Source organism: Ictalurus punctatus, chromosome 10 (assembly GCF_001660625.3).
Source record: "Ictalurus punctatus breed USDA103 chromosome 10, Coco_2.0, whole genome shotgun sequence".
In the NCBI taxonomy this organism is placed as follows: Eukaryota; Metazoa; Chordata; class Actinopteri; order Siluriformes; family Ictaluridae; genus Ictalurus; species Ictalurus punctatus.
Genome location: NC_030425.2, coordinates 27339843 through 27359023, shown reverse-complemented (window position 1 = coordinate 27359023; position 19181 = coordinate 27339843). Strand labels below are relative to the sequence as shown.

At 40.6% G+C, this 19181-nt stretch overlaps 1 protein-coding gene across 7 annotated transcripts in view; it reads right to left on the bottom strand.

Moving 5' to 3' along the window:
• The window catches only part of nfat5b (nuclear factor of activated T cells 5b), a 50721-nt gene that overhangs the window by 6180 nt on the left and 25360 nt on the right, over nt 1-19181 (bottom strand). For 2 of the 7 annotated variants that reach the window (XM_047157930.2, XM_017478309.2), the window contains exons 2-12: nt 17610-17732; nt 10571-11147; nt 8052-8238; nt 6816-7006; nt 6336-6508; nt 5431-5565; nt 5275-5327; nt 2414-2546; nt 2258-2326; nt 2022-2116; nt 197-1907 (exon numbers count right to left, since the gene is read on the bottom strand). In XM_047157930.2, the coding sequence (XP_047013886.1) occupies nt 197-1907; nt 2022-2116; nt 2258-2326; nt 2414-2546; nt 5275-5327; nt 5431-5565; nt 6336-6508; nt 6816-7006; nt 8052-8238; nt 10571-11147; nt 17610-17732 (3447 nt within the window). Of the gene's footprint in view, nt 1-196; nt 1908-2021; nt 2117-2257; nt 2327-2413; nt 2547-5274; nt 5328-5430; nt 5566-6335; nt 6509-6815; nt 7007-8051; nt 8239-10570; nt 11974-14964; nt 17733-19181 lie in introns of those variants that run through there. The other 5 variants (XM_017478313.3, XM_017478315.3, XM_017478311.3 and 2 more) reach the window with 5 other exon arrangements.

The following is a 19181-nucleotide window of genomic DNA, read 5'->3' as shown; positions in this document are numbered from 1 at the left end:
ATTCTTGATTCTGGAAATGCCATCTAGCATCTGTTTGAGCTGAATAACATGCGTGGTAAAAACTGTCCATGGTTTGCGCTCGCTACACAGCGTTAAAGTGCTTTGACCCACCGAGAAATAGCGATCTATGTCTGTCTACCCTGCTCTTACCAGTAGTTCATTTATGACTGACTGTACACAGGTTTATCATGTTTACCATTCTGTATTTCGTAAAGGAAGAGGTTAGGTTGCTGGTTCTGGTTGGGGCTTCCATTCACTGAGGTCTGGAACAGGGATCCGGGTTGCTGTACCGGAGACGAAGTGGTGGTCTGAAGTCCAGCCACACTGCTCTGTACAGCAAAAAGCACCTCCTGTGAGGCATGCTGTGACGCATGTGGCATTCTCGGCATGTCAGACTGGGCTATAAAGAGATTCACAGAAGGCTGAGAGCCGGTGCCTGACCTTGGTGCAAGCTGCATTGGCTGTTGATCCTGGAACAGCTGTTGCTTACTTGCAGACTGATTATCCACAACAGCGCTCTGATTTTGGAAGGACATGGGCTCGGATGGTACTTCCTGCCTGACGGCGATCATGCCGTTCTGGGGGTAGGACAGTGATGGGTTCTGCTGCTCTGGAGAAATTAGGCTCGTGCTATTCATTGAAGGCATCTGAGGCTGACCAGTGAACATGAGGCTAGACGGCGACTGTTCTGGAGACATCCCTGAGCTCAGGGAGTTATAGAGCAGCCCAGCCTGGTGCTTGCTATTTGGTGCTTGTTGGATACTCTGATACAGAGAGCCTGGTGGAGTCTGTGAGGCCTGTTGTGGGGATTGCTGTTCCATGGGTGTGCTCTGTTGAATGGAGGACAGCTGGCTGGTGGCTTGGAACACAGATTGTGGCTCAAGGCCAGATGTCTGCATAGAGTTAAGGAAGGCTAGCTGCTGGGACTGGTTGTTATTTCCTGCAAGCTGACCAGGTAAGGCATTCTGTGAGAGAAACATACTAGTCGGTTCTGCGGTCAAGTTGGACCTGTCGAGAACGTTCATGGTGTTCTGGAAAAGGGAGGCTTGGACTTGTTCTTGAGTGGGTGACGTCTTCTGTGTGTGGAAAAGAGCCTCTTGAGGGGACTGGGCCTCAGCCAAAGTGTTTGAGGTGTGAAACAAGGAAGAAGGAGAATGGGAGGTTGCTTGCTGAAGAAATCCAGACTGAATGGAGATGAGATCTTTTGCTTGGTGATACATGACGGATTGCTGCTGTTGTTGTTGTTGCTGCTGTTGAGGGGGTTGCTGGAAGAGTGTATTACTGTTTTCCACCATGCCCTGTGAAGATCCCTGCTGCTCTTGACTGCACTGCATTGGAACCTGGGGATGGAAAAGATGATGTTGCAGGTTCTCCAGGACTTGTTGCTGCTGCTGCTGCTGCATCTGGTGCTGGTGCAAATGTTGCTGGATTTGCTTCTGTTGAAGTTGGTGCTGCTGCTGCTGCTTCTTGGCTAGCGAATCTTCTGAATGAAGCTGGATGTTGCAGTACCCCTTGGCTTGCAGCTGGCGCACCGCCTGCTCGAGCTGCGCCACCTCATCCGGCGGCAGGAGAGAGAGTTGGTGCTGCGGGCTGTCGTCCATCTGGGCAATCCCCACCAACGTACCCGCTGTGGTCCCTGACCTTTCCTGGGCTAGACCGTCACTGTCTAAGAGGAACTGCTGGGCCCCTTGCTGGAGCAGAGATTTCCCAGACACGTGGAAGGAGTTGTTTTGGGTGGTGTCTTGTTTCTGAATGTTGTTTAATGTTTCCTTGTTGGAGAAAACAGAATTCTGAGACTGCTCTTGTTCTTCCGGTTGACAGGCTACAGAGTTTGCGAACGTGGGACTGTTGGTGGAAATGTGGCTCATTTCTAGGGTCTGTTGAGTGGAGTTCATGAGATCAGAGGTCTGTAGAGTAAACCAAGTAAGAGAGAAAAGCATTCGTTCAGTAGGACTATTATTATTGTGTGCAGCATATCACTTATATGCGCTTACTCAAATGTATCGTTTACTAAAAATAACCTTAAAGGATGCCGAGTTGCTGGAGACCTCCATCGGAGTCACCTCTTCTGTTTTGACGAGAGGCGAGATAGGGACGAGCAAGGCACTTTCCATTACTGTTTGAAATGACAAAAAATATTATTTTTTTTAATATAGTGTGACAAAACTGATATTCCGACAATAAAACCTCAGAGAATGCGCTGACTCGGTAATCTAATATCAAATTAGCAATATAATTGTAAACCGTTCATGTTTACCTTTTATCTGTTCCAAAGAACAGGGTTTGCCTGGAGGCCCAGTCTCTTTCTTCACAGATACATCCATAACTATAAACGTGTCAAATGAACGATTAATGAAATGGCTTTTAATGTAGAATACGTACAGTTAAGTCTAGCACAAAATAGTGTACAAACCTGGCTCTGGAGTGTACGTAAACGGTTGCACATCGTGGCAACGTCCAGCATTAGTCACCACATAGATCCCAACAGACACGGGCGAGGTAATGGCAAGATTTTGATATGGAGGGACTTTGACAATAAGATGATTCTAAATGGGAAGAAACAAAAAACAAAAAACAAACAAAAAACCCCCACAAAAAATACTTAATGGTCATATATAAAGAGTTGTGGACTGGCGGTAATGACGACGAAAAGAGACAATTGGTTACGACAGTATAATGAATGACGTGACCATGTGTATGGATAAGGTTTCGTATCGCAAACTCCATTAATCAAATGGTAGAATGATTCGAGCCAGTCACATGATGGCACTGTTGGGCTTTTTTTTCCAGCCCAATTGTGCAGTCTTATTTTATCTCTACATTTTTATGTTTGTTTGTTTTTTGAACAATTGTACATTTACGTCATTATAGGGGCACTTTGGAAATGTATCACTGTGTTACATATAGGTATATGGACTCCCGTTTTACTAATAGGATTTAGTACAGAGTATTAAATCAGGTGTGACCAATTTTCACACTGCTATTACACTTGGAAGGTATTTAATAGATTGTAGTATATCTACACGATTATACGATACAGGACAAAACAACCCAAGAACGACTGATTTGAGGTTCTCCACTTCTGACTTACTTCCCAGTCTAACATGGATACCCTAAAGATTTGCACTTTCCAAAAACAATTTATCGAGCAGTGACCTCCAGAGTGCTCCGGGGCGGTTGAGTGTGAATCGACCAGGATGAAGGTCAGCACCTCCAAATCTGAGGCTGTGGTTCTCAGCTGGAAAAAGGTGGGTTGTTCCTTTTAGGTTGGGAATGAGATACTGCATCAAGCAGAGGAGTTTAAGTATCTCTGGGTTCACGAGTGAGGGTAGAGCCGAGCGAGAGCTTGACAGACGGATCGGTGCAGAGTCAGCAGTTATGCGGACATTGTACCGGTCTGTCATGGTGAAGACAGAGTTGAGCCGAAAAGCAAAGCTATCGAGTTACCGGTCAGTCTACGTCCCAACCCTCACCAGTGGTCATGAGCTCTGGGTAATGACTGAAAGATGAGGTCGCAGATACAAAAAAATTGCAAATGGCGCATATATATAGCCCTTTTATCCAAAGCGCTTTACACCGTGTCTCATTCACCCACTCACACACACACACCAATGGTAGCAGAGCTGCCATGCAAGGGGCTAACTTGCCATCGGGAGCAACTTGGAGTTCAGCATCTTGCCCAAGGACACTTCGGTATGTGGAGTCATGTGGGCCGGGAATCGAACCGCCAACCCTACGATTAGTGGACCACCCGCTCTACCACCTGAGCCACAGCCGCCCACACAAGATACAAGCGGCAGAAATGACCTCCCTTTGCAGGGTGGCTGGGCTCAACCTTATAGATAGGGTGAGGAGCTCGGACATTCAAGGTGAGCTCAAAGTAGAGTCTCTGTCTCCTCTGCATCCAAAGGAATGCTTCCTGGATGCCACCTTGGGGAGGTGTTTTGGGCATGTCCAACTGGGAGAAGATCCCAGGGCAGACCAAGGACTAGATGGAGAGATTATACCTCACATCTGGCCTGAGAACACCTGGGAATCCCTGTGGAGGAGCTGGAGAGGGTGGCTAGGGAGAAGGAAGTCTGGGCATCTCTGCTTAAACTGCTGTCACCGCAACCCAGATAAGAGGAGAAAAAATGGATGGATGGAAAAAACTATTTATGCCCAAGTGTCACCCTTGGTTCTGTGTAGCTGCTGCTGTAACCATAAAGATCTGCTCATACTGAACATCATTTCAACACACTTACAGTAGTACTGTTTATCTTTACTCTTCTACACCTGTACACTGTAATGATTTATGATATAGTATCACCCAGAAGAGAACAGGTTCTATTTGGAGTCAATGTTTCTTCCCCATGCCGTCTCAGGGAAGTCTACTGTTAAAAGAGCTATGCAAATGAAATTGAACTGAATTTGTGTACATATACAGTGGGGTTCAAAAGCTTCTATTCTGCATTCTTTACTAGTTTAATACAACAAGTTTCATTACAAATTATGGTCTACACTTATATAGCGCTTTAATCTAAAGCGCTTTACACCATTTCGTTCACCCATTCACACACACACACACACCAATGGTAGCAGAGCTGCCATGCAAGGCGCTAACTTGCCATCAGGAGCATTTTGGGGTTCAATGTCTTGCCCAAGGACACTTCAGCATTTGGAGTCACGTGAGCTGGGAATCGAACCGCCGACCCTACGATTAGTGGACAACCCGCTCTACCACCTGAGCCACAGCCGAAATTCCTCAAGAAATCAGGTGAGGAAACGCCAAGAATTCATTTCGGTACATTCTAGCCAAAAAGGGGGTCGACTTTGAAGATGCTAAAATACAAACTCACAACATAATTCCCATAGATGCATTTGTGTTATTCCAGAGTTTTGATGACTTTATTATTATTCTAAGATGTGGGAAAAATAAAATAAAATAAAGAATGAGTGTGTCTAAACTTTTGATCTTTACATTAATACACATGTTACTTATGCAAAACTGGAATTTTAACATTGTGGTAAGACTTCTGTGTATATCTATTCCTAAATTTAAAAAGAGCTGACATCAGGAGCTTAGTCATTGTGAAAAACAGATGGCGTCTCTCACACCTCGAGTTTTAATGCCATCAGTTTTCACAAAAATGTCCCGTCTCTCTTTTTATCGCGTTCTATTTTCGAGTAACCAGGACAGCGAACTGTGGATAACATCAGGAACGGAAACAGTAATGACAATGCCATCAATGGATCAGACAGAGCAGGAAAATGACTCTGTACGCTTATCTGTACCTGATGGAAAAGCTCCATGTCGATCTCAGCTTCTGCCCTCCAGGACTTTTCATCTGCGAGGGACACAAAAACAGACGTCAGACTGCATGAGAGCAGTCTAATAGGAAACGTTTATGAATTTAGATTACGCCAGAAGAAGGAGATGTGGCGTCGTACCGGAGACGTTCTCTTGAAATATCACTTTGGTTCCCTTCAGAAAGTTCTTTCCGATGATAAACACCTCCTCACCTCCTCGTACCGAGCAGCTGTGCAGACTCTTTTTCAGGATCTCGGGTATTCCTGCCGGTTGAGCTGGAGAAATAAAACCAAACGACTATTAGCACAAACTGTTCCGGAATAAAAAAAAATAATAAATAAATTTTAAAAAAGGACTCGAATGGCCATACTGTAGAGGTTGGCATCATTTATTAGTCAGGTAATAGACCAGAGTTGTTGAAAAACACAGTAACCTCTGGTATCAGCTACCAGGAACACATATTTCTCAAAAGGTTCTACAGTGCTATGTTCATTGTGCAGGTTTTTTTTTTTTCTCTGGTAACCGGTTCATTGATGATTTACAGAATAATGAATCAGGCAGTGATTTTGAGTAATCCAAGCTCACATAGTGCTTCTAAAACGAATTACATTTTCAAAGCAATTTCAATGGTGGACAATTTTTTCCCCCAATATAAAGCAGATCAACAATTCATGACAACATGAAACAAAAATCATAACATGAAATATGCAGCTGCTAGTAGTGATGAACTGAAATAAATATTAATTAGTTAAACCGATTACTCCGTTCGGTGTACGTCAGAGCTCTCAAACTAATTTAAAATTTGGGTTTCCAAACTTGTTTATCTACACAGACCTGGCGGCAGCGCACGGCATGTCGGATACACTGGTGTGTGAGCAGCTGATGGGAGTAAAGACTTGCAGCACGGGCTGCGCTGACCACTGTAAGCTAAATGAAGGTAATTTTATTCTGTGCTAGTAATACTATGTATTTGACAAGAGCAGCAGCTGCTTTCGCTAGCCTGTTAGCACCTAATGCACACCTGGAATAATTCGGATCTACTCACTGCACAGTATCGGAGAGGACGGTGCTTGCAGAGTGAGCACAGAGCCGTCTGCTCGAGGGATGTTCACTCGGAACACCAGTCTGGCACGCGTGCTTTTCTTCTTGGATCCGGCCACGCCGATACGAGCCTCCACATCTGCATTCCTCAGTTTCAGGATGCCCACGCAGTCCACGCTGTAAAAACACCCATCAGTCAGTCCTTAACTTTACTATCAAGATTATTTCTAGATATCTGAACTAATTTCAAGCTCAAAACTGCCTATTTTTTTTTTCCTTAATTTTAAAGCATTTATTTCTACAAACAAGCAAAATCATCTGCCAATAAATTACTATAAAAAACAAAACAAAACAAGCTTAATAATAATAATAATATTAATAATCTCATACTAAAAATATGAGCTACATTATACACATTTGAGATATTTCCTTTTAATAAGGTATGACTTTGCTGCCGCTTTAAATGCAAATTCATAATGCTCACGCGAGAGTCATGTTATTGCTGGGGTCCAGAGGCACTTCGATGACCGTGGTGCCCTCGATGTCCACTTCTCTACAGGCGGTGGTGTTTCGACCGGTCACTCGACAGGCCTGATAGAATCCGTGAGGCTTCACGCGACCTGCGTCATTACTTACAAACACCTGCAGGACGACGGGCTCCTTCACACCCTCGAGCTGTGGGGATTAGTTAATAGAACAAACAGCTGATGAATATAAACACGTGGACTGACCGACCTAATGACTACATTTTAGTTGAATAAAGAAGAGAGGCGAAAGGACTAGTAAACAAGGCGAGGGCTGCAATCCATCGCTGGGGAAATTGGACACAATAATACTGATTGAAAACAGTGTGAACAATGTAAACAGTGACTATGATTTATAAAGATGGGGAGATTCGGGACAGAATCCGAGGGTCTCATCGGGAGCATCGGGGCGGGGAATCGAACCGCCCACCCAACGATTAGTAGACAACCTCTAACATCACATGTCTTTCACGTTTAGCTACTGCTTTTATTTCACCATGTTCAACACATCATTGCGAAGTCTTTCCTTCTTCTAATCTGGCCCATCGATTGAATTAAAAATCACTGCCGATTAAAAATGTCTTGTGGACTGTAACTGAACTGAGAAAAGGAGCTGTTTTCCCATTAGGGGTGGGGGGGAGGGGGGAAGAGAGGTAACTCGGGGACTAAACCCCGCTGCTGAAAAAATGTGGTAGTGATGTAATTATTCATTAGCATGTTAAACAGTCTGATGTAACCATGTCTCTTTCAAACAGAACTCATTTATTATGTTTTACAATTGTAAATACATCGTTTGCCAGGCTTATAACTACTGATCTTCATTTCAGGTAATAAACTCTGCAGGTGGATTCCGTGACTGCTGTGCAGTACATTATAATTTCTACCTGACTGTTGGAAAAGTTCATCTTCTTGGACCTTCTCATGTGCTCAGTGTCATCTACAACAAGCGGTGCTGCAGTTTGGGGCTTTTTAAAGGGAAGCTGTTTGCGCTATGTGACAATCTGGGGGCCATTTCTTTACGTAAATCTGCCTGGTATTGCAGAAGTATTGCAATCTAGAATGTGACGGATTTATTCTCGATAAATACATTTTCTAGATCTGAAATGTGTTTTATGCATGCTGTGATAAAATGAGGCTTCCGAAGTGCATAGATTGCACAAAAAAAACCCCCCACAAAAATGTTGAACTTGCCCCACCTTGACAGTAGGGAAGCCTTGCTGGGTGCGGTCTTTTACAGAACCCCGGCTGCCCTCGGTCAAATATCGGGCTCTGTGCTGACTCTCAGGCTGGATGAGGATCTTCAGCTCCTTTCCTTCGCTTTTCTGTGGGTACTGCCCACACAATATCCCACCTTTCTGACCCGATGCCTGGTTTCCATCCGAACTAGAAAGCAAAGAGAGTGTCATTATAGTGAGTAGATTCAGGGTCTTGCAGTGCCTTCCACTAATATTGGCACCCTTGGTAAATATGAGCAAAGAAGGCTGTGAAAAATTGTCTTTATTGTTTAACCTTTTGGTAAAAAAAAAATTCACTAAAATACTCTGCTCTCATGGATATCAAACAACTGCAAACAAAACACAGGTTTATCAACTAAATATAGTGTGCAACAATTATTGGCACTCCTATGAATTCATATGAGAAAAATATATTTGAAGAGAGGTGGCCATATGGAAAAGTCCCTCATGCCCACGGTTAAATATGGTGGTGGCTCTTTAATGTTCTGGGGCTGTTTTTCTGCCAGAGGACCTGGAGATTTTGTTAGGATACATGGCAGCGTGGACTCTATCAAATATCAACAGATATTAAATGAAAACCTGACTGCCTCTGCCAGAAAGATTCAAATGGGCCGTGGTCGGATCTTCCAGCAGAACAATGATCCAAAACATACATCAAAAACAACACAAAAATGGTTTACTGACCACAAAATCAAGGTCCTGCCATGGCCATCCCAGTCCCCTGACCTGAACCCCATAGAACTGAAGAGGAGAGTCCACCAGCGTGGACCTCGAAATCTGAAGGATCTGGAGATATTCTGTATAGAGGAACGGTCTCAGATCCCTCACCATCAGGCATTATAGGAGAAGACTCAGGGCTGGTATCTTGGCAAAGTGACGTAGCACAAAATATTGACTCAATAAATTGTTGCACACCTATATTTAACAAAATATATTATTTTTTTGGCCAAACCTGTGTTGTGTTTGCAATTGTTTGATATCCATGAGTGCAGAGTATTTTTGTGAATTTTTTAAACAAAAGATCGAAAGGTTAAAACAATAAAGACAATTTTTCACAGCCTTCTTTGCTCCTATTTACCAAGGGTGCAGATATTAGTGGAGGGCACTGTACTTATCCAGTTATGCATGCTGAAGTCAGCTGGCGACACGAAACAAGGTTTAAATTACACTCTGGGATGGTGTAGTAGCGCTAGTAAACACAGTGAAGATCTAAACATAACATCACGCTAAATTATGCCAAGAGTGTGTATTTAATTATTCAGAGAGGAGCAGCACCAGGCATCAAGTGTCGAGCTTGAAATCTGGTTGATAAAACTTTGGAGTTTATCTATTAACCAAGATCATGTGTTGGAGACATTTTTGGACTATGAAACCCCCCCCCCCCCCCCCCCCCACACACACACACACGGCTCCCTCTAGTTGATAAGAATGTAATTGTTCTAGCCAGGACCCAGTTATAATATTGATAATATGAAAAGTTAATCATTCTATGCTCCATAGCAGTCATCTTTCTCACACTTTTCTGGCCACAAGCTTCAGTATCATGAATATTGCAGTCCCATTGTCTTTTTTCCATGAATACACATTTCTATGCACCAGTTTCAGATGGAAAACTTTGGTATAATATCAATATTGCGATACATCGCATCAGAATTGTGGGTATTGTCAACATTTTAATAACACTAACACTGTTAACAAGACTATTTAAAATCTTTTTCTAAAAGAAACTTCAAACAAGCATTAAAATCTGGCAGTGAGGCTTTGCCAGCATCCTGTTAGCAAAATGAAACGTGCGCACACTGCTTTATCAGCCCATTGTCAAGATCTGACAGTGACGTGACGGTCTTGACGATTTGTAATCATGTCCATATTTTCCAGAGTGGAGTCGACTCTCCAAATTTTTTTTCCAGATGGAAAATTATGATTCGGTGTTCTCAAACGTCACACTCGTGATTTGACTGTATGAGTATGAGATGATTGACTCAAATTGTCCATCACAAGATCTTGCAAAAGTCTTTCACAAGAGAGTGGTATGTTTGTTGACAAAACATGGCCTAGTCCTGCGTATTATAGGGAAAGAGGACGTTTGATTGACATTGAAACTGAACACCGCAAGAACTCTCCGGGAGCATGCCGGCATACAGGCTTGGTTATTTTGTTTACCGCCCACTAACTGTTTAAAACAAAACTCAAAACTCTTCAATAACTTTAAAAGACTGGATGCTGTGAAGCTTTTTTTTTTTTTTGGGGGGGGGGGGGGGGGGGGGGGGATGGTGCAATACAGTGCTCTTAAAAGCTGTTCCAAATTTTCCATCAGAAACTGGTGCAAGGAAGTGCATATGAGACCAGAATATGGAAATATCATATGGAATATGGCAAGTACCAAGAGACCAGATTGCAATAAAGATGCTGAAGCTTATGGCCAGAAAAATGTGCAAAATACGAAGACTGTGTGGCGTCGACTCTGATCGCTCGCTCACCTTGCTTTGCCACCGGCCTTGTTTTCCGAGCTAAATTTGGAGAGCACAAAGTGTGGACCTTTGGCACTGTCTGCGTCAAACACGTCCATGCTGGCCTCTTCAGCAGACACCGGCTTTGGCCCTGGCTTCTGACGTGGCGTGCGTTTCCGGGCCTTGCGTGGAACCTCCGTGTTGTCGTTGTAAGAACTGGAGCTCATCATGCTGAAGTTGGAGAGCGAGTTTTCCATCCAGATGCTGTTGCTCTGCTCCGAATCAAGCAGCACTTCGTCCTGGCATCCCGACATGTGGCTGTTGTCAAACAGGTCCTCCGGTGGGGGCGAGATGTTCAGCACTGGTCGTTTGGAAGGCGTCATCTGATGGTGGTGCTGATGCTGAGAGCCTCCTCCGCCCTTATCTCCACAACCCCTGGTTAGTTTGGCTTCCGTGGCGAGCATATCTGCCTTCCTACGGCTACTCGCGTCTCCTGGAGTGCCGGCATCCTGCTCTGTGCCCAAGGAGAGCACAGTGAAGCTGGAAGAGGTGGAAAAAGCACTGCTGGCACTTCCCTTGGTCATAGCAGAGGTGATGGAGGAGGCATCTGCAGTGTGTACAATTAGACAGTGAATAAAGATTTCTTGTCTATTTTGGCTAGCAGTCCCAGCTAAGCAGCGAAATTTTCCATACAACTGCTTGAGATTTGTGGTTTGGATCTCCAATTACAATTTATTTTTTTATTTTTATTTTTTTTCCTCTCCAGTTTTTATTAATGCATCATAGTGTGTGTGAGGATTGTAAATGGCCATAAAATACTAAAAAAGTGTTGTGAAAAGAAGAAAATAAGATTGTGAGCTAATATTACGGTGCAATTTTCTCTGAAATGCAAGCTAAATAAATGGTACATGTTAAGCTCATTCTTAAACTGGCACACGTATAAAAACAAACAAACAAACAAACAAACAAACAAACAAAAAAAAAAAACAAGGAGACATCACATTGTCTTTACATAGCTTGTGCCAATGAACAGCTTTCATAATACTGTTCTGCTTTTAACAGTAGAGCATATGGCCTATATAGATCTTTAGATATAACCTAATAATTACCTCTGCACTTAGTATTACTACAGGAAGTTCTTATATAGATGGGAAAAAAGTGATCTATAGGAGTTCATAAATCTGCAAACTGCAAACCACAGTCACTCAGGCCAAATTAGACATATCGTGTCAAATGATGCATTACAAATGGTGGGTTCTTTTGTCAGATTGAGGTTTTTCTTTCTTTCTTTCTTTCTTTTTTTTTTTCTTTTCTTTTTTTTTTGTTGGGACTGAGCATAGCCACAGAAACAAAATAAACCAGCTTCTGACCTATGAAGCAGAGAACTGCAGACCATTTTATATGCAGACACTCCCTGCTTCAGAGGGAAATTCCTGGAATAAAAACGAGACAACCAATGAGTAATAAAATGCTGACCATTGCATATTATTTTCAAAAGATGAAAGGAATTTTTGTATGAAGTTTAAAGAATCAATATTAAAGCCTTGAACTACTACTGAGCCTTGAAAATCCAAAATGACACGGTCCATGTCTCAAGTCTACTCTGAGCCCTATTTGGGGGAATGAAGTAAATACAGGATCAAGAACTACATGAGAGTACAGAACTATTTCAAAGCATTGTAAACAGATAACTGACAACAAAAAATTGAGCTGATTTAACATCTATGAAACCTTTTCTATTCCTGACTGGGAAAAAAAGTGATGAATAAGAGATGAATTGCTATGAAGACATAGTATATAGAGAAAAAGGGAAGGAAAAACTGTTGGGAAACACAGCAAGACTGACTTACAACACATTTCAAAGCAATGCATTGTCTGCAAATAAACTCCACTCACTCTAAATCTATTCATCCCCCAGTCTAGGCCTTCTGAAGACACAGTTCTACCACTATAAATCATACTGAAAATAGGATCATAACGTTTTCCCACTATTTATAAGCATGAAAAATATCAGCAGGTCATTTCATTTCACGTCACAGCTGTTGGGTTGAAATTTATCATCAGGGTAAAGTGTGAAAATTCAGAACAGTGCACATCAAGGTTTAACAAAAAAAAAAAAAGAAACATTTTTGAAACCGCAAGAAATGAAAAACGAGAAGTAATGACTCATTTTTATTGTAAATTCAAAATCTATTATTTTATTATTATTATTATTGGACCATTTTAAAGCCCTCAAACTTTCCCTTCTTAAAACCAAGCAACCAACCAAACATCATGTAAATGTCAAACATTACAGGTCATTGAACCAACAAAACCAAGAAGGAACTTTTTTTTTTTTCTTTCTTTCTTCCCATGTATTTAGGTCAAACTATTATTTCTCATCTTTTGTAAATTGAACATACAACAACAGGTTGTATCTGAATGCAGTTGTTTTACTTCAATCTTTTAGGTATATCACTTATGTTTATTTAAAGTGAAGATTGACCTTTAAAGTTTAATGAAATATAAAGGAAATTATTATTATACCGAGTGTCCCAAAAGTCTCCATACACAGGGGAAGTTTACACTTTTTTTTTTTAGCAAAATGTCTTCCAAAATTGTTCATAGTTATATATAGCAGATAGCCTTTAAGAATGCCTTTGACAAAAGAAGCTGATGGGAAGCTGTCGCAAGGTTGGACGATGGACTTAAACATGAAACATGGCGAGCACATCACACACATGGCACTGATGCCAAACTTAATAATAAATTCAAAAAGACCGGAAGTGTTGTGGACCAACCGAGAAGTGGACGTCCACGTACCTCCACTGATGAAGGCACAACCGACGTTGTGCAGGCAAACATAGTCCCCTACGTATGGAGACTTTTGGGACACCCTGTAGTACGTATTTATAGTATGATAGTACAGATAGTAAAATCCCTCTGCCTCAAATTATTCAAGATTGGCGACTCCCTCAAAAATCAAGATAAGGATACTTATTTTATGAATAAATCACTTTAATTAAAATTAATTTAATAATAATTAAAAAAAAAAAAAAAAAGAATCTTGTTGAAAAGAACAATAAATCACATTGACCCCATTTGATAAAAGGAAAACAAATAAAGAAACCAGGAGGCTCAAAAAAGCTACAAAGCATATCTTTTTTTTTTTTTTAAAGTAAGCTTATACAACAGAAAAGTAAGCACAAGCATCAGATGAGCTTTGAAAGATCTGGCTGAACTCAGACCCATCAAAGAATCACGAATAGATTTGATTGCTGCCTTGATCGCTCGCTAGTGCAAACGCATAGCCGCCTTTACTGCAGGAACGTGCTTAAAAAGAAAGCTGAGCTTTTAACGATAGTTTTAAATACTGCTAATAATAATAATAATAATAATGATGAACTAATTTGAACTGAAATTCAAATCACACGCTAAAGCTACAATGCAATGATATTTTGGTTTGGTTTTTTTTTTTGGTCTTCTATGCGAGACGTTCGAACTGCTTCACCAGTTTCTTTTTCCTTGATAAACTTTTCGTTAAACTAGTACTCTTCATTGACACGATGCATTTGGTTTGTAAAAGGTGAGCGAGTCATTTTACCTATGCTTTCAGGTTAACCTGACTCAACTCACTAGGGGGCATCTGATGATCCACCGTCCAACAGTGACCAGCTTTTGCCCCAACAAACCACATGTGCAAATATTTGCATGGCTTCCGTTTTTATTTGGGAAATGGCTGACGGAAAGCACTACTGTACTTCACCGTATAAAAAAGGTCAGTTTATGCTCCAAACCTTGCAAAAATAAAATGCAGGGCATGCTCAAGCATTAAAATATATATAAAAAACAAACAAACAAATAGATAAAAGCTTTATTAGTATAGCGCAGATCGGTTGCGCTCGTCATTTTTAGGGGTAGTATATGAAGAGGAAATGGATCAAGCAACAAAAGCCTAACATTGGAGCCAAGTTGATGAGACATACATGGTACCAGAGGACAAGGTGGACCAGCCCAAGCTACAACGCTGGCATGTGATGACTAGCGAAGCTATGAATAGCAGCCCTGAAAAACAGTGACAGGGAGGGGAGCAGTGCCGCTCAAAGATGCATATAGCACATGTGCTTTTGGAGGCTTCGTGTGGTTCAGGACAGGTGTTTGGAAAACCAAGGCAAGGGCTCTCTTTGCGTAAAGAAGCGAAAATGTGTGGAAAGAAATCAACAGCAGGCCTTTAATAATGAACGTCCTTAGAAACTTCTGATAATATCTGTGAATACCACATTAAACTGGGTCAATGGGTGCACAAACAAACATAAAAAAAAAAAATAAATAAAAAAAAAGATAAATAAATAAAAAACAGAAGAGGAAAATAGCCAGAAGATTTAAGGCCGATTTGAAGTGAAACCTGCTGTCTCGAGTTAAGATATAAACTGGAAATACTTCACCTTCCTTCAGCTACAGCCAGCATGTCCTGCCTCATGGCTGCAGTTGGGTACTGATGTCCAAAGGCAACAGACTTCTGGTTTACTCAAACTCACCTTAAACCTAGGTACTTTGATAAAGGAGTAGAGTAAAAAAAAAAACTAAGGTGAATCTCATTTTAAATGTTCATGTCTGAGTGTATTTATTATCCTGGGATAAGTCTAATGAGGAGTATTCCTGCTAAAAAAAAAAATTAAAAAAATAAAAATAAAAAAAACCCAGAACAAAACATGTTTTCTTTCTGTTTTTCATTTTATTTTAAAGTTCCTGGAGGTCTTTTTTTCCCCTCTCTCCAGTCATGCACTTGGTGACTGCACTAATATTAAAAAATTGGCCAAACCAAAACATAATGTGCAATTATTATTAATTAAGTACAGGCAAAGGTATATATACACATCTATATATCTCAGTGTGTTTGGTTGCTGAATCTTGTGAGCAGTACTGAACTGGTCCTCAGTAACATTGCAGGTATTGTTCAAATTTCTGACAGACATTTAAAAATGGATAGGTTTGTATGACTTCCTGTGTTTAAGGTTTTTTTTTTTTTCCCTGTTTATTTATTTATTTATTTTTTTATCCAACTTGCTGTCTATGAATCTTGACATTTACCCAGAGAGAAAACCTCCCTTGAACTCCTTACCAAGAATTCAAAAGGAGGAGTATAATTATATTAACTATATTAATTATATTATATTATTATAGCTTTTAAAATATGTAGCTGTGTATTTATAAAGTTTAAACAGTTGTTTTTACTGTTCAGGTAAAAATTATTATTATTATTATTTTTAGATCAAGTGTTTTCAGTTATCTATGCGTATACTTCACTTAAGACGACAAAGTATTTCCTGATTCCATGAGTCAGACCTAAAAAAAAAATAAAAAATGGAAAAAAAAGGCACTATACAATTACACCAAACACTTGGCTTACTTATTAGCTGACTCTGGAGAAGCCACTCTGAAAAGATGTAATATTAAGAACAATAAAAACAAATTAACAACCCCTTTCATGACCACTTATGACAGGGGTCTTCAGTCTTATCCACGAAGGACTGGTGTGGCTGCGTGTTTTCATTTTTTTATTTTTTTTTTGGTTTTTAATATAAAATAAATCCGGTGAAAGATTAGGACAATAAACCTCCAGTCTTTAGAGCAACCTCTAATGTTTAAATACAAAACCCAGGAACATGGTGCTAACCTTCTAACCTAGTGTTAGTTATTACAGATGTTAGCTGTAGATTTAGTTGTCTTGTAGGCAGCCTAAAAGGTGGATAATGGGTCAGATCCATTTCTAGCGCTGCTCATATAGAACCTGGTAACTGAAAAGAGTATTTGAGTATGAGTTTTCCTATATTTGAGTTATAAATTAATTTTCCCTCCATGTGGTGTATTTAATAAATTGACATTTTTCTAGGGGTGAAAAATTCAAACCTCAAAAATACAGATTTGATATCGGTTAGGTCAACGGCGTCTCATCGGCGCTTTGAGATTCAAAGGATCGAACCTATGCCGTGATCGCGAAGTGAAAAGAAAGACAAAAAACAAACAAACAAACAAAAAACAACAAAACCATAAGATGAGGTATGAGGTAACTGCATCTAAAACTTTTATGTTCTACTCAAATAGCTAATTTACTACAAAGAAATTAAGAAATACTTGATGCTATTTATTTATCTATTTAGGTAACATTCTAGCCAGGCTATGCTAATGTTAGCAGCTGACAGCTAGCTGTTTTGGCACTGGGAATGCTTATACACAGAGCGTCTATCAGACTCTCATGAGCATCTAGTGCCTTTTCTTCATTAAATTATAACACACTGAGTGGGATTGAGTTGCAGTTCTTGTATATGTATCGTATAACACTTTATACGGCTGAGGGGTGCCAAATTCACTTCGCACAACCCTACAGGAGATTTGGGTTTCTAGCCTCTTCTAACTCACCAAATTCAGCCCAGGAAGGTCTCGGGAATGAGCTGATGGGTGGAATGAGGTAGAAAGCTGAACTCTATATAATGCTGTAGTCTTCCATGACTGTTAGCTGCTAAAGACTGCCAGTAAGCGAACATTACTGTAGCCTAACTAGCTAGAACTTTACCTAAAAATTTAAACCGGGTATACAGTAAGCATCGAGTGATTAACATCACTGTCGTAAACTGGCTATTTGAATAGAAAGCTTTATATGCACTTACCTCATCCCCCCCCCGTTTCTCTTCACGGCACTCCGAAAGCGTTTACGTTCTCCTGGGAATCCAGGATGACTCACTTTTGACCTAATTTCTATAAAATCTGTGTTTATTGAGATTAGACATTTTTGAGGGGATTTGTATTTCGGGTTCTGAATTTGTAAAATCTGTAATCTTACCCCTAGCAAATTCAAAACCAAAGGGGGAAAAAAAATGTGGATAAAAACGTAAATTTATCAAATACACCGCAGGGGGTGGAATTTTTATTTAATGTGATGTGTATATAATTCAAATACATACAAAAAAAACGTATCATATTCGAATACTTTTATCAGCTTCTAAGCTCCATACGCTCAGTGATATCATGGTACTAAAATGGAAAGGAAGGAAGAAAAAAAACAAAACAAAAAAAGATTGGGGAACTTTACCTGAAGTGAGGGTTGTTGGGGGGGAACTTGTCCCTCCTCCACTTTTCTGACTCATTGCTGCAATTTTCTGCTCAATACAAGGGGGCAACTGCAACTCTTTGGGGAGGAGATCATACACTGATTCTGGAAGAGAAACAGAAGGAAAAAAAAAATATGACTGTTTTTAAATGGTCTATGAATACGAGTATAACATGAAGATCTAAATCGTACGAGATCTTCCATGCAAAAATTGCTAACAAGGAAGTCCATAAAATTAGTATTTGTCGCTGGATGAGACGGCACATTTTTTCATCTCTCGAGTGTGCGTCAGGCAACAGCAAGAAAACAGCGAGGCAAAAGTGTAGCGTGAGCGTTACTTATTAATAAGCAACTAGTTCATCATTATTATTATTATTATTTTTTTTTACAGACCAAAGAATCCCGTCTTCTTGTTTGCTATTGGCTCATGACATCAAGGCTTAGGAATTCATGTGTTATAACTCACCTAGATGCACGTCTTTCACATCCCGTGTCCACTCCTCTTTACTGAATTTACAGACTTTTCTGTCTGGCGAATTTTACACCTGCTTTACAAAACCGTCATTTTCAGGTGTCTCCTGTATTGCTGTAGCAAGGAGTCAAAAATCGTAAATGCTACGACTATGTAAACCGTAGATGTCAAACATGTCTGAGGTGATGCGGGGTTAGAAGCAGGACGCGAGGTATATGCGTATACTCAGCATGTGCGTTACTAAGTTGAATCCAAAATTCGGGTTCAAAATAAATCGGCTATAAACACGGCTTTTAAAATAAATAATAAAAAAAAAAAAAAGGAACGGAACAAACAAATACGGCTCAAAATCAGAACATTCAAATCTGTACAAAACTCAGTAACACGGCTTGGACTTAAAGCAACGCTAAACGCACGGTAGAATTTCATAAAGAAACGGAACAGCGAGGTAGCCTACGCATCGTCAAACTACGTATTTAAGCGCTAAACACAGAACAGGTGTGCACGATCAGATAACGAACCGACAACAGAGCAAGCAGCACTGCTTAGAGGGGATTTTTAAAATTATTTTTCTATACCTATGAATGTTGTACAATATTCAATTTGTTCAGATTGCAAAAAAAGGTTTGCTGGCCCTTAGTTCTCTAATATGATCGGAGATTAAATATCAGCCAACTCAACTAGAGCATATCCTTAAACAATGTTAGATTTCATTACGCAGTGGTGATCAATAAGGGCATTTGTATTGTTGTGCATTTACCTCGACATTTCCATTACTTCCTATGACATTCAATGTGTTGGCCTTCGATTCATCCTCAAATAACCCCTGGGCTCTACTTTAAAACCTCACACAAAACTTGGCCATCACCCTGGAAAAAGTCCTGACCATTTTATAAATGTCCGACAGCGGTATTATATCCTACAATTTAAGAGCCAAAAGCCAGGGACTGGCTGTAGGACCCCCCCCCCCCCCCCCCCCCCGAGACAGCAGGCTATTTCAGTCTAACAAAAGCACAATGCCCTCAAACCATGTTTAGTATGCCAATGAGCATTGCCGAGCCCCTTTAGGACCGTCCAGTTTT